The following is a 22,742-nucleotide window of genomic DNA, read 5'->3' on the forward strand; positions in this document are numbered from 1 at the left end:
GTTTTTCCCTCTCAAATTGGTGGTCTTTAGTTTTTGGTCTTCCCTAAAAATTTCTTGGTTTCAGGTTCGAACCCTCGCTCACTCAAAAGTTTTTTTAAAAAAATTGCAAGGTAGAAATTGGAATCGCAAGGGAAAGTTTTGCATGCAAAACTCTACCTCGGATAGAGTTTCAGGTAGAGTTTTGCCTTCAGGCATAAGGCAAACCTCTGCCTTTCAGGCATTTTTTTTTTAACTTAGTTGGAATTTTACAAATCTATGTCTTAAGGCCTAACTTTTGACCGAATAGGCCTAATTTTGGACAAAAGTTAACCCTTAAGACAAATTTGCCTTAAGGCCTAATTTTGGGTAAAAGTTTGTCTTAAGGCAAACCTCTGCCAAGGCCTAACTTTGCTACAAATATCTGTCTTGCGAAATTTCTTTTTTTTACTGAGTTGGAATTTGAACCCAAAATCTCGGCATATTAGGCGAAGAGCAAAAATTAAAGACCACTAATTTGAGAGGCAAAAATTAAAGGCTAGTGCCTTTGAAGGGCAATCCGCACAAAAAAATGACTATGGCATGCGACATTGGGCGGGCCATAAGCCATCTAGTTTTTAATATAAAAGTAATAGTGGTACTGTGGTAGTAGTGGCAGGCTTTTAAGATGTAAGAAAATCTAAATGCATTAGGCACAATATTTTGTGTTAGTGCGCTAATTAAAGACTGAAACAGAATGCGGACTTGTCCAAGGGAAGAGTACGATTTTTGGAGCTTAAAATCCAAGATCTCGTAATTCTCCAGGCCATGTCCAATAAGAAATGCATGAATCATGTTTTTGGATTTGTCCATCAGGATTTTAAGTTTATCTAGTGATGGCCTATGGCTGTACTTGATCGTACTACTACTAGTAGTGTACTAGTGTATAATGGTGGACTGGAGGAAGGGAAATTCCAGACATAGAGTTCAGCCACTGCATGGCCAAAACTTTGGTCAGGAACTCGTTCAAGTGTTTAACATTCATTCTCTTATCAGTTAATAGATCACCCTTTTTCAAAATAAGGGTGAGCGCGCTGCTATATTAATTTAGCTTTCCAAATGTATACAGAAGGTCTATCAGGGTGACTTGGCTGGCTATTTTGTACAACAAAAATGAAGAAGTATCAGTCGCATTCCACTTTCATCCTTCCTTTCTCCCCTTAAACAACGGTAATAACCAACACCGTACCAGCTGGCTTTCAAGCAACTCCAGGAAGAAATAAATCGTATTCACATGCAAGCCACTAGTCTGTGGTACAAAAGAGAGTCACATTTGGGGAATGGATTGACATGGAAATGTTGGAGGAGCATTGTTCAGACTTCAGAAGCATGAACCTACAGTCCTGGACCCAATACCAGTTTAATGCATGAACCCAAAACCACATTGACAGGCAGCACTAGTTGTCAAAAGTTCCCCCAGCGCACAAGCATAAATAATGCTCAAGCATCATCAAGGTAGAGCACCCCAGGAAGCTCTTTCTCCTCCAGAAGCTCTAAACTGGCACCGTCCCCTTTTGAAATGTGACTCATCTTGTCCGCAAGGCTCACCATCGTCACAGCCACAACAGTATCGCCACCAGCTATGATTGTTGTTACACCTTTATCGGTAAGCTCTGCCAGTTTATTTGCGATAGCCTGGATTATATACGCCAATAGATAACAGATGCAGTCAAAATCAATTAAAAGAAGGAAACAATCTGATGACATATATTAGACCAGAAAAATAATTCGATTGGAACATAAAGCCCACCTTTGTTCCAGCAGCAAAGTTTTTCTCGAACACTCCCATAGGTCCATTCCACAAGATAGTTTTGGCGGTATCCAACTCTTCGCCAAAAGACTTTATAGTTTCAGGTCCAATATCTAATCCCATCCAGCCATCAGGTATATCATGGTGGTAATCATCTACTGGAACGACCTGAAAGGAAAAAAAATAGAACTAATAGAACCAGTGAGCAAGATTCAGGACAATGGCTAGAAGAAGAACAAGATAGCATTTCCAAAACGACATTTACCTTCCCCTTGGCTTTATCACCATACCTATCTGCTATCACTACATCAACAGGAAGCACTAGACAGAGGTGGAGCCAGCATTTGAAGCTTGTGGGTTCGGGATGCTAATTCGTTTAAGTTACTGGGTTCGAAAGTAACAATTTATACCTATTCAATGAATTTTTTAAGACAAATACAGGATTTGAGCCAAAGTTACTGGGTTCGGCCGAACCCGCAAGCCGTATGCTGGCTCCGCCCCTGGCACTAGACGTACACCTTTTTCCTTAGCCTTCTTGATGAGTGATTCCGCCAGATTGATCTCCTCCACACGTGATGATCCAACAGACTAACCATTGCCCTTGTAGAAAGTAAAGATAATACCTCCACCAAGCAATAACAACCCAACATTCTCCAAAGCGACTCTATCAGATGAATCTTAGTTGATAGTTTTGAACCACCAACGATGGCAGCAAATGGCGTCGTTGGATTTTTTACAGCTCCAATAAGATAGTCAAGTTCCTAATACCATCAAGATTCAGGGTAAGCAAAAAAGATACAACAAAATTAACCTAACCTACAAGGCAGTAGGAACAGTGTCCAGCAAAATACATAAAGTGCTTAAACCACCAAATAGAGCATTCAAGTGTGTGGCAGACAGTTGAGCTAATTTTCAGTGCATGCTTTCTCACAACCTACCAAATGTCTTGTTACACTTGACACTTGAAAATTCATAATTTCTACCTTTCGCATGAGCAATCCAGCAACTGCTGGTTTGGAGATAATAGGAACCTTTTCCCTCATAAAGCGACTTCTGTAGGCCTTCTCCTTCCAGGAATAAGGAAGCATAGCTGTGGAAGCTTGTAATCTGTGTGAAATCCGAAAGGCCTCATTGACAAACAAATCTGCACAAGAAGCTAGCTTCTCTGCAAACTCATCATCAAACTGGTCCTCTTCGAGATAGAATCTCAAATTTTCCAGCAGCACAACTCCCCCTTCTGGAGTTTCTTCACTAACTTGTCAACGTCTTGACCAAAGACGTCCTTTGCCAAATTGGAGTTACACTAGCCTCTTTGAAGAAAGAAGGATATATTAGAATAGTAAACAGACCTCAACTCCCAATAACTCTGACAGCCTTGGCACAAGTGGCTGCAAGCTGTATTCCGGAGTGACACCCTGACCCGCAATGCGAATAATCAGAAAACAGATACAAAGATAGAAGAGCCTCTTTCAGCAATGTGGTTCAAAATTATTCAAAACAGAAAGTAGATAATTATCACAAAGTCACAGAATGAAGTTGGTTTTCGAACTACGCAACTATCTGAACCATGTGAATAAGCTGGATCATCGAAACATCTAAAAAGAATAATAGTGTGTGTATCAGAGTAGGAAACAGACCTCAACTCCCCATAACACTGATAGCCTTGGCTCAGGTGGCTCGCCCTTCCAGTCGTGTCTCGGACCTTTTGGACGACCCTGAAACCAGCAATTCAGAAAACAGATACATGCATGGATGGAGAACCGAAAGATAGAAAAGATTACTCCACTAATCAACAACGTGACACAGAAACAAACAATACAATCGTAAGTTAGGCTTACAAGATGAGAGGCAAGAATAACTCGGGCGCCGTGTTGAATCAAATGGTTAATGGTAGGAAGAGCGTCTCGGATGTTGCACTTGTCATCATCATCCATTGGGACGTTCAGATGAACTCGAGTCAATACTCTCTTCCCCTTGAGATCTCCTTCTCCAAGATCACCTACACACTTCTTCAACCACATTTTTGGATGTTCACGATGAATAGCCATGGAACCAACCAACACAAGTAAAATCGAATAAACCTACGTGCTTTGAAGGATAAATATTTATTTGAAATTTTTATGAATCTCAATGTTATCTGAAATCTCCACGATATGAAAAGTTACAGCAACACCTTTATTTATAATGGTAGGAAATCTACTTCAGCTCAAAAGGAAAAACTCATTTCTATATAAATTTGACTATAAATCCTAATTAGACATGAATTAAAATATTAAAATTCTAATTATTTTTGATTTCCTACAACTTTGAATTAATTTTTCAATATGTTTTAATTTCGTCAAGGGCTAATTGATTTATTTTATAGAGCATTAGAGTTTTCACTTTCCTGATTGAACTAGGAATTGTTAAAACCGAAAGAAAAAATAAGAGACGGAGAAAATAAAGGGAAAAGGGTCAAAAATAAAGATTATATATAGGGGGGAGGATTTAGACCCCGTATTTTATACGTCGAGTTATTCGCGAAGGAATCGACGTGAGATAGAAACCTCGGATTTTTAATTTCTAAACTAGAATTAATCGGTTATAAATTTTACTTAGTATAAGAATGTTGTTGGAGATTAGGAACTACTTAATTGTGGTGTTAAGTAAAATTAGTGGCAACAATGAGCCAATATGAACATTAACGTGCCATGTCCAAAAGATGACTCAAAGTCATCTAAAATAAGGCTATTATGGAAGATATATAAATATGCATTTAATGTTGATTCATCCACTACACTTTCATGGTATTGTGGACAACCAAATTGAAAGGAATAAAGGTGTGAATTTCGGCCAAGGTGGCTGAAAATAAGGCATCCATGTGAGGCATGCATTTGAATATTGAAGGCATCTATTACTTTATGAAAGCATGCATTATTTTATGAAGGCATACAAGTTGGGTGAGTCATTGCACATTTAAATATTGACCATTCATCTTTGTATGATTGCAATGGACAAAGGTCAGTGTATGAATCATCTACTACACATGCAATTGTCTTGTAAACAATTAAATGGAAAGAAGAAGAAAGGAAACAAAGAGTGAGGTTGGCCGAAAGTATAGAGAAAAAGAATTGAATTTTAGTGTAAAGTTAATTGAGTGTTCAATGTCATGAGTGGAGCATGTGTTGTGTCCAACTTGTAGTCATCTTAGTTTAATCAAATGGATGACTAAGAGAGCTCATCTTTTCATTCCAACTTCACAACACAAAAATAGAAAACTTAGAGAGGGAGAGAGGGGAGCTCTCGGCCCGGCCAAAGGGCTGATTTTGAGCTCTTTGTGTGTTGATCAAAAAAATATTTCTTCAAGCATTTCAACCCTTTAGAAGGTCCCTAGAAACGTGAAGATAGTCATTGGAGCAACAAGAACCATTATCATTTCAATTCACAAACTCTAGCCAAGTTGAGAAGTCGGATTGTCAAGGTAAGATCTAACTTTCTTTTACATGTGTTAAGGGTGACGTAGATGTGTGAATATAAGTTTCATGCATGAAATGATGGGTGTTGATGTTGGAACATGATAGTAGACATGAACTTATATATGTTGATGTTGAAGTATGGTTGTAACTTGATGAACATGAATTGCATGCATAAGATCATGAATGTTGGTGTTGGAATGTTAATGTGGCCGTAGGGACTGTTTTAGTGGCCATGGTGGACTGATTTTCTTTAGTAATTATGGTTGATGTTATCATAGATTGCATGGTAAAAAGAATGAAAAGAATTGGAAGGTTAAAGGTGAAGTTGTGTTAGTATGAATATAAATTGAATCCATGAAATCTTGTGTGTGATGTTGAAGCATGTTGAAACCGTGTAGGGACTGTTTTGTGTGGAAGATAATGAACTGATTTTACTTGATATTTTGATTGTTGTTGTCATGAATTTTATGATGGAAATGAAGGTGTTTAATGGTTGGAGTTGGAACTAAAATCGTTTGTGGGTTGTTGTAAGGATTATAGTGAGGACAAGGTAGCTTAGTTGCGTATGAAGTGATGATGTACATGTCGTGTGGTTGCTGGTCGTAACTTACTGAAATTATATGTAGTTCGCTTAATATGTTCGTAAACGTTTGCAAGAATTCCGAGCATCTTTATGTTGTTGGTTAAGGATTGTTTTGGACGTGTTGTTGTTTTTGTTAAGTTGGAAAAACTAATTATAATTAAGAATTTACATCATGTTGTCATAGTAATTGGGCTGTTATAGAATCATTTTGATGAAGTATTACGACTATAGACTAATGAGAATAAAATAGAGGTGCCATAACCGCATGTAAACTATTATCGATTGTTGTAAGGTATGGATTGATTTGAAATCGTATACGGGCTGTTTTGACACGTTGTTGTTGTTCTTATTGAACTTGGAAGAATAATGATAATTAATATTATGCATTGTGTTGTATGTTGGATGGGCTGTTATAAAGTTGTTACATGCAAACGTTAAGGCTACAAACTATTACGAATAACTTGAGAATGTAGTAGTCGTATGAGAATCGCTATTGAATGTTGTGAATGCGGACTGTTTGGAATGTCGTGTGGGCTGTCCGGATTGGTATTGAATGTATAATTATTGATGTGGGATTGGTTGTATGTAGTTGGTTTGACTACAAGAGAAAACGTCGTCTAAACATCTAGAAAGGAGTTACTAACGTTAGAATACGTTTTGAATCTCCCCGTAGCTTAACCGTAGTTGTTGGCGTCTTAATATAGGTTGAAGTATTATTGGGCAGCGTATACATATTGTGTGACAAATAAGCGCTAAAGGTATGTGAAGCTAACCCTTCTTTCTTTTTGGCATGATCGTTGTGAAATGAATATACGATATATATATATATATATATATATATATATACGATTCCAAAGGAATTCCTATTCTTAGAGCCACTAGGATGGCTAATGTTCTTGATTCTCAGAATTTGATTTATTATGGTTTTGATATGTACATATGATTTCAAAGTTCCATTTTGATATAATCCACAGGGACACCCGAAAGGTATTTAATATGATTATGATCTTTAAGGCTTTGTGATATACTTATAATGACATTCAAGGGATGTCTGATATGTTCCGAGTGATATTCGAAAGGGATTTGATACGACTATTGTCCTGATGTTCAAATGGTAACTCGTGTTGACTATTCTATTAAGTCTTTGAAAATGTTTTTAAATTGCATATAGTTTCTCACTACTCTGCTCGTGCATACCTCAATATGTCTTTCACTGAGTCCCGGGCCAGGATATGTTTTCGTGCACAGCTTCATTGCATTGTTCACCGAGTCCCTCACTAGAGGGCCGGGACACGTTATATGTATATGTATATGATGATATGATGACATGATGATATGATAATACGGTGATGGCGGCCAGGATGGCATATGATGACTTTATCCACCGAGTCCCTCACTAGAGGGCCGGGACACGTTATATATATATGCATGATGATGATAAGATTTTATTTACCGAGTTCGTCACTATAGGGCCGGGACATGTTATATATATACATATGTACAAGATGATTACCCAATTATGTCACTACGTCCCATAATGGGTTGAGTATGATATATAATATTGACATACACGAATTATGTTTCAAAGGCAAAGTATTTTGGTATTCTGAACATTGTACTTGTTCCCTGTACTCCTTATTTCAGTTATGATCCTTTTACTGTATTTCACTCTTTACATGCTCAGTACATATTTCGTACTGACCCCCTTTCTTCGGGGGGCTACGTTTCATGCCCGCAGGTACAGATACGTGTTTTGGTGAACCGCCAGCTTAAGACTTCCCTTCTGCTATCTTGGAGAGTTCCGTTGTTCCGGAGCCCAGACTTTGGTATAGATCTTGTTTGATCTAAATATATGCATATGTTGTTTAAGGGTACGATGGGGCCCTGTCCCGTTATATTTCATGGTTAAAACTCTTAGAGGTCTGTGGACATATGTGTGGGTTGTGTATGGGTTTTGTTCAGCTGTGTCTATACGATGTGCTGTGGTATGATGTTCGTCTATAGTGGTAGCCTCGTCGGCTTGCAAATGATATTGATATGTGATGACAGCCTTGTCGGCTTGCAAATGATATTGATATGTGATGGCAGCCTTGTCGGCTTGCAAATGATATTGATATGTGATGGCAGCCTTGTCGGCTTGCTTTTATATGTATAATTATGCGACAAATCTGAGACCATGGTTTGGTCGTTATGAATTCCATATGGTGTTTGTTGTGGATTGAACATGTAGCTAACGGATGTGTATACGAGTGCCCAGTTCGGGTACTTAGTCACGGCCTACGGGGTTGGGTCGTGACAGGAAAAGGATAAAAAATATCCCCTCTATTTTGGGGTTGGGGGGGGGGGGGGGGGTTAAAAATATCCTTCATTACAAATTAAGATAAAAAATACCTCTCCCGTCATTAAATTTTTTAGCGAAAATCTCCAAAATAACTTGATTATATTTTTAAATCCGTTGTATTTAAATCCGACACCAACTAAATAAAAAAGTCCATATGGTTTACCCACTCATGTGCCTAGTGGCTCGCCTAGTGGCTCTAGATGTAGGACTCGGGAACAAGTTGATCGCATATGTAAGATTGGGTATTTTTTATCCAAATTTGTAAGATTGGATGTTTTCAGCCCTTTTACCAAAGTATACGGAAACTTTTGACCCTTTTCCCTTAAATAAATGCTCAACTCTAACAACCCCCCCCCCCACCCCCACCCCCCGGGGGTCCAAATATTACTCCCTGAATTTTTGAGAAATCTAATTAATAACATTAATGATATGGTCATTTGACTAAACCTTTTCCCAAACTTTTCTTAAAGATTGAAATAGCAGTGAGTATTAAGATATGGAAAAAGTATTGAAAAGAAGGGTAACTTTGGAAAATTTTAATTAATAACCTCTTGTACTTTGAACAATTATTTTTTACCAAAGAAAAAGTCTCAAAATTTCACTTATTTTGGACAGGGTCGGCTAAAGCCTAAAGCCACCAAAGCAGTGGCTTTAGGCCCCAAATATATTAGGGCCCTAAAATAATTTGTATTATATATATGATTTAAAAAATTATATATTTATTATTAGTGATAAATATTTTTTTGGATCATTTTACTGCCAATTATTTATCAATTATCACATATATATATATATATATATTTCAAAGTTTATGCTACTTTTTAGAAATATGATTGATGTAATTACAGTTAAAAGTTGTAGTCAATTAAATTTATAATTGCTTCCTACTTTGTAATATGGTTTAATTCACTTCAACTTAAATTAATCTAGTTTATAATTTTGACTTTGTAAGATCTTCTATAACTCTTTGAGTGCCTTTTTAGATATTTTTCAAGTTCAAGCTAAGTAGATTATTAAACAATTAAAATAGAAAAGACATTATTAAGCCCTTAAATATTTTTTAAGGCATAATAGTCACTGACGGTTTAAATCTATTTTTATAGTTAAAATGATACGAAAATATTTATATGTAGAAGATGATACTCTTATTGGCCTGAAGTCTTACTTCTATTTTTTAATGTTTCCATTGCTTATAAAATAATTTTGAAAAGTTTTTTGTGACAACCGCTTGAACGAAAATATAAAAAATAATAAAAAACTAAATCGATGAAATGATCGTAACACATGTTGACACCCAATTTTGTCCCACCTTTCCTCCGAAATATCTATTTACGCCTCTAGTATTTTGACAACTTAAAATAATAATAATAATAATTATTATTATTATTAGCTTCTTATCAATACCGGCGTTTCATTATTCTATTATAGTTACTAGTTGTTATTATTATTATTATTATTATTATTATTATTACCAGTATTATCATAATTTGCGTTTCAGCATTCTTACCACCTTATGCATACGCACCGCATTTATTGCGCACAATTAAATGATAGCGTTTATTTATTTTTAAAATATTATTGCACGGCTATTACCATGTCATATAATTTTATTATCTGAGCACTAATAGTTACATATTTTATAGTAGGTACTATTTTAGTCCGTATTAATTTAGTCCATAATTAAATCCCAAAACTATTTGGGCTAAGGCTTAATTCATAAAATCAGCCTACATTTTCAATTTACCTAACCATATTTTAATTCATCAATCCATTTTAATACCAGCCCACTACCCTTGTCATGACCCGGCCCACATCTTTCTTTTATCCCCAAAACCTAATTCCTTATACACCATTTTTTTCTCATCCGCCGCCTCCTTTCTTCTTTTTTCTCTCTTACGCTCGTCTCTCTCTTCTCTTCCTCTTTCCCCGCTCCTCTCTCTCTCTCTTCCATTTCTCCCTGTTCCCCACGCTTCTGCCACCTCCACTTCCCTTTGTCTCCCGCTCTCCTCTCTCTCACGCTCCTCCCTCTCTCTTTTCTTCGATATATAGCTGTCACGCCCCGAACCATGGCCTGGACGTAACACGGCACTCGGTGCCTGACTGCATGTGACCGAGCGAACCACATGGCTTGCTGAACTATCATGAGGCATACATGAGCGGAAATATAATGTGAATGCATGATGAGCCTTTATAAAATGTAATGAGTCATAATACTTAATAAAATACTTGTTAAACATGAGTGAGCCAAAATGGCTATACGACTCCAAATGTTTGGCATGACATAACTGACTTGTCTAGTCTATGAAACCTCTATCATGAGTCTGACTGGAAAACATAATTACTGGGACAAAGCCCCCAGCATACCTTTACATGCAAAACTAAATAGAGAGATACAATGTTTAAACCCCGAATGAGGTGGGGCTCACCAATAAACTGGTACGAGCAAATCCTACTGATCAGAAACGTCGTTCTGTAAATCCGTACCTGCATCGTGAAATACAGGCCCCCGGGCAATAAAAGGGGACGTCAGCACATTGAATGTACTGGTATGTAAAGCAACCAGAAGAAACAACATGGGACATAGGATAACATGATAAGAACTGAAACTGAAAACTTGGACATGAACATGAGCATGAGTACATAAACATGAAATTGAAACTGAAACTGAGTACTGGAACTGAACATAAACATGAGTACTGTAAGCATGAGATAATCTGTAATAATCTGTAATAATCTGTAATAATCTGTAATAATCTGTAATACCGACATGAACCACCACGGGGAGAAACGTGGAGTCTGATCTCTGCCCGATCAGCTAAGCTATCTCGTACCTTGCCGGGGCACGAGACATGAATCTGACATGAATGGATCCAAATCCCTCAATGGGGAAAATATGAAGGAATCGTCCTAACTGGGCGGAGCGATTCTTATCCTACGTTGGTATACGTAGTTTCAGGCTATCTGAGCCTTCTCGGTATTAATACAACTCCCGAACATGAAAATAATATAGTTGGCTAAGAAGCCCATGACTTTCGTGAATTAACTTGTACTTGTCTTATGATCATGATTTCACGAAATAACTTGTAAACATGGTTTCATGAAATAGCTTGTAAATATGGTTTCATGAAATAGCTTGTAAGTATGGTTTCATGAAATAGCTTGTAAACATATTCTTGATTTATGAATAATACAATAGTTCATAATCATATATTTGTAATTGACTTGAAAACATGCTTGTAACTTGCAAACTAAAGTCATTAAGTTTCATATGAACATAATGAGAACACATGAGGAAGAATTCATGATTCATGGATTCCGCTAGGGTTCCTAATAACCGTAATGGAAGATTAGGAATACAACAACGACTATAGATACAAAATTCATGTACATAAATACTTAAATACGGGCTACCAATATGTTGGATTTAGTGCCCTAAGATTTGAACTTCATGGATATCAAGGAAACGAAGCATGGGGAAGAACATAGAGATTCCCTCATGTGGATGGAAGTTCTACATACCTTAGTTGTTCCAAAACTTGAATTAAAGACTTGGATTTTGAAGAAGATTTCCTAAATCTTGATTCTTGAATCTTGAGATGGGTTTTCTTGAAAACCCTAGATTAGGAATGATTATTTCTTGTTTAGATTACAAGGATATATGTTAGAATTGAGTTGGAATAATTGGAATGGACTTACCTTGGTGTTCTTGATGTTGGAGGAGAGTAGGAGGTCGTTCTAGGGTTTGAGGGAATGAAAAATAATGACTTGAACTGATATAAACGAACATATAATGTTCTGGAAAATGCAGTTTACGTCCAGCACTGTGCTGGCCGTATTTTAAGTTTACGGGCCGTAAACTGCAATACGGTCCGTATTCTGCCATATGGACTGCACTGTATCTCTTCAGTAAAATGGCCATAACTCTTTGCACAGATGTCCGTTTGACCCCCGTAAGATACCGTTGGAAAGGTATTTCAATGCTCTACAACTGTCATCAAGGAAGTTTATTGGAATAATTGATTTGCAAAATAGCATGCCTACATATTTTGGGTTAAAGGAATCATTTTTATTCTTACTATCTTAGGAATTTCAGAATTTCACTAGTACGCAAATATAAGCTCAAATATATTTTATAAATAACTCTTAAGTTTTGAGCATATTTTTTAAGCATAGTTAATAAAAGGATAAAGAAAGCTCACATAAGTTGTTTTTTTTTTATATATTTTGTTAATGCTCTTAAATCGCAAAATCAATTAATACCTCACCATTTGAGTTTGTTTCAAATATTTATTAAAACACTGCACAAATCCGCGTTTTCTTCTACTTATATATTTTATGCAAATCTTATTTTAAATAGCATTATTATTTAAAGTCTTTGCAACATTTATAAGTTTATTTTAAATGGCATTTGAAGTTTCCTTTTATGCAAATTATTATATTTTCTACAAATCTCATTCTAAATAGCATTTTTATTTAAAGCCTTAGCAACTGTTATAAGTTTTATTTTAAATGGCATTTAAAATCTTCTTTTATGCAAATTATTATATTTTCTCTAAATTTTATCTTAAGCAACATTCTTATATTTTCTTAAAAACCTTAGAAATATTCCTTAGCCCTTTTTCTTAAAATTTCAAGCATCTTATTTAGCATTAATTAATTAACCTAAGTTTGGCCGGATAACCGTAGTTAACGGATTCTAAAGGATGCCTAACCCCTTCCCTTTAGGATAATATAGAGCTCTTACCTAGAATCACACTTATTAAGCAGACTATTAACGGATGTTTAGTTAACTTTACCTTAGTTAAAATTAGGTGCCCTAATTCACCTTAAAATCAATTAGGTGGCGACTCCTTAAAATAAACCAATAGGAATCTCCAATATGTTGTACTCTAATTTCAACCCGGTTAAAATGGGGTATAACAACACATAATATAAGACTCGTGATTCAATTAATGTCTCATGAAAAATTACACGAATTGACTATATCGTCAATTGAAAATAAATACACTTTAAAAAAGCTATAAGAATAAATAACAAATAAAATATATTAAAATTTTACTAAATAAATATAAGGCCTCCTTTTAAATTCCGGCTTTAGGCCACCGGCTCTCTTGAGCCGCCCCTGATTTTGGAACAAAGAAAAAATCTCAAAGATTCACTTATTTTGAAATGGAGGGAGTATCCTATTATCTATGATAAATAAATGAGATAATTTCATCATAATAAAACCCGTAAATATACATAGCAATATAATTACCCAAATATAACACTTTAGGCCCAGATTCAAAACTTACATAAACCACTACATTTTAAGAGCTTTTAACAATCTGTAGCTACATTTTATGTATTTACATTTCGAAGCTAGTTTAGGAGCAATTTAAGTGTATTTGAACACACTGTTCAAGTGTATCCAACCTTATTTGATGTCACGTGTATTTGAATGTATTTTAATACATGCGACCTTAATTTCTTTGAATGCATGTGCATTACAAAATGATTGTATTCCAGTGCATTTAAATACATGACAGAGCTGTGTATTTTAGTGTATTTATATATTGTATTTGAATGTATCTGGCCAGACGAATACACTCAAATCCGAGGAAAAAACAATCAAATACATTTAAGAATAGAATGAAAATTAGTCAAATACATCTAGTTTTGTCAGAAAAAATAATCAAATACATCTAGTTTCCCAAAAAAATCTCATTCGCAATACATAAATACTAAATTACAAAAATGTAGAATACACTCACATACACTCAAGTCGGGCTTCGAGATCGTTGGAAAATACACCAAATCCGGCGCAAATACATATAGAGATCTAGTTTTCAGAGAAATACAGAAGTGTTGAAGAGATATTTTTGGTTTTACACCAAATTCAGATCGCCGGAAAATACACCACATCCAGAAACTATGATCTGAGATTGTCAAAAAAAACACCAAATCCAGATCTGAGTTCCACAGAAAATACACCAAATCTAGATTTGAGGAAAATCCATGGATTCCGGCATTACCGGCGGCTAAACTCTGATATGAGATCGTCGGAAAATATACCAAATCCAGATCTGAAAAAAAGCCATGAATTCTGGCATTACCGGCGGCTACGATTGCCGCGTTAGCTACGACGATGCAACGGAGAGAGGGGTCAGAGACGGCGGAGAAGAGAGAGGGAACGGGAGAGGGAATATTTTAATTTCATCTTTGTGTTATATGCCTTCTGTTTGCTTTCCTTGTTCAGATCACTGCTATGTTTTTTTAATCATTCGAGAGAATGTTTCATGTGGGAAAATTCCTGCAATTTTTTACTTCTTTTGTCTATTTAATTGCTTTATTTGGATGGGGATGAACATCTATATCGATCCTTATGATGGTTTTACATAGAGATTGGCGAGGGAGAAGCTTGATACAGTGGAATAACTTTGTATTTGATATAGCTACGATATGTAAATTAGAAAATATAGCTATGAAATATAAATAAATTAAATAATAGTTATTATCAATAAATACCTCTTAGAGATAGTTTTGACAAGTAAATTTTTCATTATTATATAGTAAATATAACTCAGTCATTGAACCAAATGGCCCCTAAATGTGTGGACAACTGAATAAAATCAAGATTGGCAATCTTTGTTCATTCCTGGACACTGAATATAAGTCTACTTTCCTGCCTAGTAATAGCACAAGAAACGTAAAAACTTTCTACTAAATACCCTAAAGCATAAACCAATACAAAGAAGGATAAATTGTTGGAACACTTTAAAGAGTAGTATCTAGTGAAGGGAACCCAGTAATATATAGTTTAATACAACATCTGCAGGTCTATCACTTAGTACCACACATGCATCCAGCTGAAGTACAAAACTCAAAAATTTAAAGTTGCACAGCATTGGCCTGAACGGAACACCTACAACACAAACACAAAAGATAAGTCAGAAAAAAATATCATGAGGAAATTTCCAACAACAATCCTATACCTCATGCAGCGCACAACAAATAGCAGTAGTAAACAACTTTGCTAAGGAAAATTAGGCTATAAAGTTTTTACAAGTTCACTGCAATTTACAAAAAAGAAAAAAAAAAAAAACACAATGTCAACTCCCCGCAAGTAGAAACACCCCAACCCCCCCCCCCCCCTCCCCCCCTCTTCGGGATGAAAAGCCAGACAACAAAAAGCATCTTGACAGCTGGTTCAAATGAAATAACCAGATAACCAAACAATGCTAAATAGCAATAGCAGGCATATATAGAACCTTTTGTTTTCAAATACATGCTCTTTAAAATTGCTTCATATTTAACTTGATCCAAACAAACAAAAAAAAAAGGGGGGGGGGGGGGGGGGGGGGGAGAAGCAACAAGAAGTTATTTTCAAAATAAGCGGCTAAAATTGATAATCGAAATAGCACCTCAACCCTTAGATCTCCATTGCAGAACTGCTTTGTCCACGCAAAGTACTTGGCCCAATATTCTTTAATCTTTTAACACACATGTAAAAAAGCATTAGCATGTCAAAACTCATGGAAAGTCAGGCAGGAACAAATATCAGAACTAAGATTATAGCCTTTTTTGACAAGTATATCGGATACTGAAGTTCACTAGTAGATATAAAAAATGGATTAGAGGGAAAGCTAAAGAGTAACATCTGAACATACTATGTCCAGAAGACAAAAAGCATAAATTAATCATGTGTACTATTAGACGTTCATCAACCCAATCAAAACACATATTGCAAATTAAATTTAAACAACTAAATTTGTAACTTTTACATGAAATGATTGACGGGCAACAACAAAAAAATTGTTCTAACATCTAGGCCACAAGAAACAATTGTTATTCTCTCGAGGAAAACAACTAGATGGGAAAACTGATGTCTTCTTTTCTGAGCATGATGTTACAACTTTTTAATGATCAAGTTTTTATGTGTAATATCAAATGAACATTGAATTCTATCACTGTATATCCCAAGTACATCCAAATTCTTCACATCAATATGCTAATAACATATTACATTGTGCTTTTAACCAAGTAGGTGCAGACTACGTATGGCCAAACGCCTACCTCTCTTTTAACCTGTGTTCCATTTTAACTTCACTTCTCTTCCTGTCAACATTATTATGAAGGTCTTCAAGGGAGCTAAGAAAGTCAACTATGTCAATGCCATATATATTTACCATCTTGCTCCACCAAGCTAAAAGATACACCGGAATTTTTTCATTTCCTAATACAATATTGTATTCGGAAACACCCACAGAGAGCAAGATGGAACTACGCACACCTCCGCTTGTCGATTTTGTATCCTGTGTTAGATAATAAAGCTTCTTTCAAAGAGCCGGCAATTTTGGTATTGAATTTGAGGAATATCTCTCATATTTTGGGTAACTTAAGAACTTCATCAGTTCCATGAGGTCCGGGCATGATTTAAGACTTAGTTGGATGGTTTAGATGAATCCCTAGGGGTTCGAGAGTGATTCAGACACTTGAGTTGCATTTTAGTAGAAATGGAAGTTCAGAGTTGACTAAATGAGCTTGGATTCAACAATGGAAATATGTGTATCAACAATTGTTGGCATTCCAAGTGGACTAACTACCCTAACTAACTATTGTTGATGTGGCATTCGACTACTAACTAGAAATATGTGTATCAACAATTGTAAACTGATGATGATTTTTGTGACAAAAGTAATTAATTATCTTTTGCTCGCCAAGTTGTTATCGCTATAAAATTTTATATCTTATCTTAGAAGTAATGGTGCATCCATCCTCTTGAAATCCTGGATTCGCCTATGGTTAGTACCAATTTGCTGGTGACTCGATTTGATCTCTTTGCAAATAGTTCAGCAAGATTATCGCAACATCTTAAGGTTTCGAAGATATTACTATCGGTAACAAACCTATCTCAAGCAAGCTAATTAACTAATTAAAGCAACAAGATATATTGGTCATCCCTAATAGGAAATACCAGGAAGCCTAAACATGTCATGATAAAACTACTGGTAGCTCAAGCGGAAAGCACACTCCACCTTCAACCTTAAGGTTGTAGTTCAAGTCACCAAAGAAGCAAATTAAAAGAACCATATCAAACATAAAGTTTGCAGGGACAAGAAGGGAGACGAATCAGAGACAATCTTGAGAGGACAGCTCAGAGAGTGAAGAACCACAGATGTTTTGGATCTTTTGTAAGACTTGTGCACCACTGGACTTGCACATTTCTGGAGTAGGGTGAATGTTGTAAACAATATAAGATGATATGTTGAACCTAGTTAAACTCCTTACACATACAAGAGAAGTTAGTCCAGTGCTTTCTGCTTAATGTCAGGACTCACTTGGTGATGTACTATCAATAAAATTGGTACCCTATAAGAAAGAGATCACCACCAAATGAATCAGATCATATATTGGTCAGAGAAAACACGGTTCATCTCTCTGAGAATAGTAAACTACCCTACCCGCACCTATCCTGCAGCCCTAAGAACTAGTATGAAGGACACATCAACAAGATGGGGACTAATTTCACTTGAATAATTTATGCTAATTAAAAGGATAGAGTGCACTCACATTGCCATGGCATCGGTGGGAAAGAAATAAGGAGGATCATCAGGAGTAGGAGTAGGTGTAGGAGATAAAGCGTGGGATGACTTCAGGGACACAGTTAAAGAGTAAGTGCGTGTGCATTTGGAGACAGCAAGGAATGCCACTCCTAATTTTTCTACTGTTGCAGGGACAATCACCAGGAAACTTGCATCGTCATCATAAAGGTCAACCAAAATTGGTGATGCAGGACAATGGAAAAAATTATCCATAGGCTGAGTGAGACTCCATAACTCCTCTTTCTCTTTCTCTTTCTCTTCCTTAAGAGGTTCTTCAGAAGAAAACCATTGCTTCTGTACAAAATCATATCCATACATGTAGAGGTCATAGGTGAACCAATAGAGTGTTGAGTCCCTTACCACCGTGTTACTCAAATACAAAAATTCAACAAGAATTCTAGGTTTGAGTACTTGAATTTGACAGTTCAATGTAACCAGAAGAATTGGAATAGAATAGAAGAGAATAGAAGTTTAGAGAGAGAATTTATGAATCTGTATATTGATGATTGGAATCCTTCAATTACAATGCTTTATAGTTGTTGAATACAATGAAAATATCTACTAACTACTTGACTAATTACAGCTAATTGACAGCTAATGAATCAGCTACTGAACTAACTTGAAACTGCTTAACTAACTTCTTCTAACCAACTGCTGACATGGCCAACTAACTTTTAAATGCTAACTGATTCCTGGACTTCACTAACCAACTGCTGACATGGCCAACTAACTTTTAAATGCTAACTGATTCCTGGACTTCACTTCTAACTGCTATAATTCTGCTATCAATACTCCCATCCCAAAAGAGATCCTTGACCTCAAGGATCAACTGAGTCAAACTGTGGAAATCTGATCTTTAGAGCATTGTAGTATTCCCATGTAGCCTCATCTGATGGTAACCCTTTCCAATGAACCAGCATTTGTGCAACAGCTTTATTACCTTTCTTAACCATCCTCCTCTGAAGAATAGCTTCAGGTTCAGGACAATGTGGATGAGCAATGTCAATAGAAGGAGGATAAGTGATCAAACTAGGCACCTCATGACATCTCTTGAGCAAGGACACATGCACAGTAGGATGAATCTTCACAGAATCTGGAAATAGGAGAGTATAGGCTACAGGACCCACCCTCTTGATGACTTGGAATGGACCATAGTACTTGGCAGATAGCTTGTGGAAAGACTGATTTGTAACAGTCCTCTGCCTGTAAGGTTGAATTTTGAAATACACCCAATCACCAACCTCAAAACTCCTGTCACTTCTATGAGCATCAGCCTGTTGTTTCATCCTCAACTGAGCTCTTAACAAATGGTGTTTGAGTAATTGTAACTTCAATTCCCTGTTGAGTAGTGTGTGATCCACTTCTGCAGAAGCAGACTCCCCCGGTAAGTATGGCAAATGTAAGGGAGGTGGTCTGCCATATAGAGCCTCATAAGGTGTAGTGTGAATGGCTGAATGATGTGATGTGTTATACCAATACTCAGCCATAGCTAGACAAGAGAACCAATCAGTAGCATCTTCATTACAAAAACACCTCAAATAAGTCTCAAGACATCTGTTCAGCACCTCAGTCTGACCATCAGACTGAGGATGATATGCAGAAGAAGTGTTTAGTTGAACTCCTTGTAAACTGAACAATTCTTGCCAAAAAGAGCTCAAAAATACAGCATCTCTGTCACTAGTTATGGTATCAGGGAATCCATGCAACCTTACAATAACATCCATGAATTCCTTGGCTACAGATTGAGCAGTGTAAGGATGTTTCAATGGAATGAAATGTCCATACTTACTCAATCTATCAACTACCACCAAAATGACTTCAAAGCCTTTGGACTTGGGCAAACCATCAACAAAATCCATGCTTATTTGTGACCAAACAACATCTGGTATTGGCAAGGGTTGTAGAAGCCCAGGGTAAGCTGCCAAATCAGACTTGTTCTTCTAACAAATGTCACACTTCAACACAAAGTCCTTGACATCATATCTGATGCCTTTCCAGTAAAACAAGGTCAATAATCTCTTCAGAGTTGCTTCAATGCCAGAATGCCCACCTTGAGGAGATGAATGCCAAAGAGTAATGATCTCCCTTCTCAAGCCTAAATTTCTTCCCACCACCAGTTTGCCTTTCCTCCTGAGTTGTTGGTGTTGCCAAGTGTACTGTTTATGAGAACCAGCCTGTGTTTGCAACTGGTGAATCAAGGATTTTAACTCAGTATCTGAGTCCCAACTATCAGATATAGCCTGCAACAGATCAGTATTATTGGCAGAAAGAACCAATGACATCAATTCAGCACCAGTTACTCTAGAAAGTGCATCAGCAACCTTATTTTCCACCCCTTGCCTGTACTCAATTGTATAGTCAAATGGCATCAACTTAGTGAGCCAAGACAATTGAGAGTTTGTGTGTAACTTTTGTTCCATTAAAAACTTCAAAGCCTTTTGGTCAGTTCTGATAATGAACTTTTGACCAAGCAAATATTGAGACCATTTAGTCACAGCTTGGACAATAGCCAATAATTCCCTGTCATAGACAGACATAGCAGCATGTCTTGGTGATAAGGCCTTGCTGATAAATGCAATAGGATGACCTTCCTGCATCAAAACAGCTCCTATCCCATAGCCACTTGCATCAGTTTCCACAATGAAAGTCTTTTTTGCATCTGGTAAAGCTAGAACAGGAGCTTGAGTAAGCATCACCTTCAATCTCTCAAATGCAACAGTTGCAGCATCTACCCATTTGAATTTATCCTTCTTTAACAAGTCAGTTAATGGCTTGCTAATGACTCCAAATCCTTGTATGAATCTTCTGTAATAACCAGCTAACCCCAGAAAACCCCTTAACTGTTTGATGGTTGTAGGAAGTGGCCATTTCCTAACTGCTTCAATCTTTTGAGGGTCAGTGGATACTCCCTCTTGAGTGATGAAGTGACCCAAATATTCTATCCTTTGTACTCCAAAGAAACACTTACTTTCCTTTGCAAAAAGTTGATGTTTCTGCATTTCTCCAAATACCGCCTTAAGATGGACTAAGTGATCATCCATTGATTGACTATATATCAATATATCATCAAAGAACACTAATACAAATTTCCTAAGAAAATTGTGAAAAACAACATTCATGAGGCCTTGAAATGTGGCAGGGGCATTTGAAAGGCCAAAGGGCATGACCAAGTATTCAAAATGTCCTGAATGAGTTCTGAAAGCTGTTTTTGGTACATCTTCTACTGCCATTCTTAATTGATGGTAACCTGATCTAAGATCAATCTTAGAAAAGATTTTTGAACCTCCCAACTCATCAAGTAAGTCTTCAACAATAGGGATAGGAAATTTGTTCTTTACTGTGAACTTATTGAGGTCTCTATAATCTACACACATTCTCCAAGACCCATCCTTTTTTCCTACTAACACAACTGGGGAAGCAAAGGGACTGCAACTGGGCTGAATAATTCCCTGATCCAACATCTGCTGAACCATTTCTTCAATGATGTCTTTCTTAACAGAAGGATATCTATATGGTCTCTTATTGACAGGTTCAGTACCACTTTTCAACACAATTCTGTGGTCAAAAACACCTCTAAATGGGGGTAGTTGTTTTGGTTCTTCAAACAGTTGTTTAAACTCATGTACTAAGTCTAATAATCTAGTATCAGTAGTTGGATCAGTTGTAGACTCTAAGGCATACCATTGAAATTCAGTGTTCATAGATGGGACAACTTGTATCATGCATAACTCAGATTGATTACCTGATATTTTGGCTATTTTTCCAGCTCCTGGAGAAGTGATTTGGTTTCCAGATCCTCTAAGACAGTGCTTCTTCCCTTCATACCAAAACTCCATAGTAAGGTTCTTAAAGTTCATCTTGATATCTCCTAATGTCAATAGCCATTGGACCCCCAATACTATACTGCAAGAGCCTAAAGGTAAGAGTAAGAATTCAGCTGAGAATTCCACTCCTTGCAGCAACCAAGAAATGGTGCACATCTGATCCACCTTCATTGCATTACCATTAGCTGCTGACACCACATTTGGTAGAGTAGGTTTGATTTGACACCCTAGCTTCATAACTACATTAGGGTCAATGAAATTATGAGAACTTCCAGTATCAATCAAAATGTGGAGTGGTTTCTTTGAATGATAACCAGTTACCCTCATAGTCCTATATCCCAATGTTCCATTCAAAGCATGAGTTGAAATCTCCATTTGCTCCAATGTGTGTGGTAATTGTAATTGTTGTTCCTCTAACTCCATTACCTCATCTTCACTTGGTTCTTCCACTACTGGTACCACTTCTTCCACTTCTAGCAGATACAACTGCTTCAAATTTTTACATTTATGACCAGGAACATATTTTTCATCACAAAAATAACAGAGTCCCTTAGCCCTTTTGTCATTCATCTCTTCCACACTTAGAGTTCTTCTATTAACCCCTTTATATGGCATTGTATTTCCATAAGTTGGAGTTGGTAATAATGGGGGTTTGGATTGAAACTTCTGATCTCCATACCTTCTTGTGTTAGTTTGAGTCTGAACTCCAGTGCCACCTCCTTGACTTATGGCTGCAAGATAAGCTTCTTGCATCCTTGCTGTCTTGTAAGCCTGAGACAAGGTCTGTGGTCCCTGCATCTTTACAGCCATGTTAAGTTCATGTTTCAACCCTCCAAGGAAACAACTGATAGCATTTTCTTGAGATAAATTGACCCTTGTCAAATTTTTCTCAAAAACAGCCTGATAATCCTTCACATTTCCAGTTTGTTTAACCTTCTTAATCTCCTCCATTGGATCATCATAATCTATCCCAAATCTTTCTACCAAAGCCATTACATACTCCGTCCATGTTGGAGGTTGTAAGTACTGTCTATACTTCATGTAAGAAATGTGCCACTGCACTGCTTCTCCTTCAAACTGCATTGATGCAATTTGCACTTTATCTTCCCTAGAGATATTATCCATGTGGAAAAATTGTTCAATTCTGAACAACCAAGATCTAAGATCCTCCCCAGAAAATCTCAGAAACT

The 22,742-nt window shown here is 36.6% G+C and overlaps 1 protein-coding gene and 1 pseudogene across 1 annotated transcript; both read right to left on the minus strand.

Moving 5' to 3' along the window:
* Positions 1 to 1,382: 1,382 nt before the first annotated feature.
* On the minus strand, positions 1,383 to 3,786 carry LOC132642218 (phosphoglycerate kinase, cytosolic-like; annotated as a pseudogene).
* A 10,964-nt stretch (positions 3,787 to 14,750) lies between these two features.
* Positions 14,751 to 18,087, minus strand: LOC132640223 (uncharacterized). Its single transcript, XM_060356730.1, has 3 exons — positions 17,697 to 18,087; positions 15,548 to 15,616; positions 14,751 to 15,048 (listed from the first exon to the last, which is right to left on the minus strand). Exons 1-2 carry the CDS (start codon positions 18,044 to 18,046, stop codon positions 15,556 to 15,558), a joined length of 411 nt encoding a protein of 136 aa, XP_060212713.1. The 5' UTR covers positions 18,047 to 18,087; the 3' UTR covers positions 14,751 to 15,048; positions 15,548 to 15,555.
* Positions 18,088 to 22,742: the final 4,655 nt, after the last annotated feature.

Source organism: Lycium barbarum, chromosome 5 (assembly GCF_019175385.1).
Source record: "Lycium barbarum isolate Lr01 chromosome 5, ASM1917538v2, whole genome shotgun sequence".
Classification (NCBI taxonomy): Eukaryota; Viridiplantae; Streptophyta; class Magnoliopsida; order Solanales; family Solanaceae; genus Lycium; species Lycium barbarum.

Coding starts and splice junctions, on each gene's coding strand:
- LOC132640223 (XM_060356730.1), bottom strand. CDS start 18,046: ATGTATGGATATGATTTTGTACAGAAGCAATGGTTTTCTTCTGAAGAA. Junction 15,617..17,696: donor CCCACCGATGCCATGGCAAT/GTGAGTGCACTC, acceptor GTGTGTTAAAAG/ATTAAAGAATATTGGGCCAA.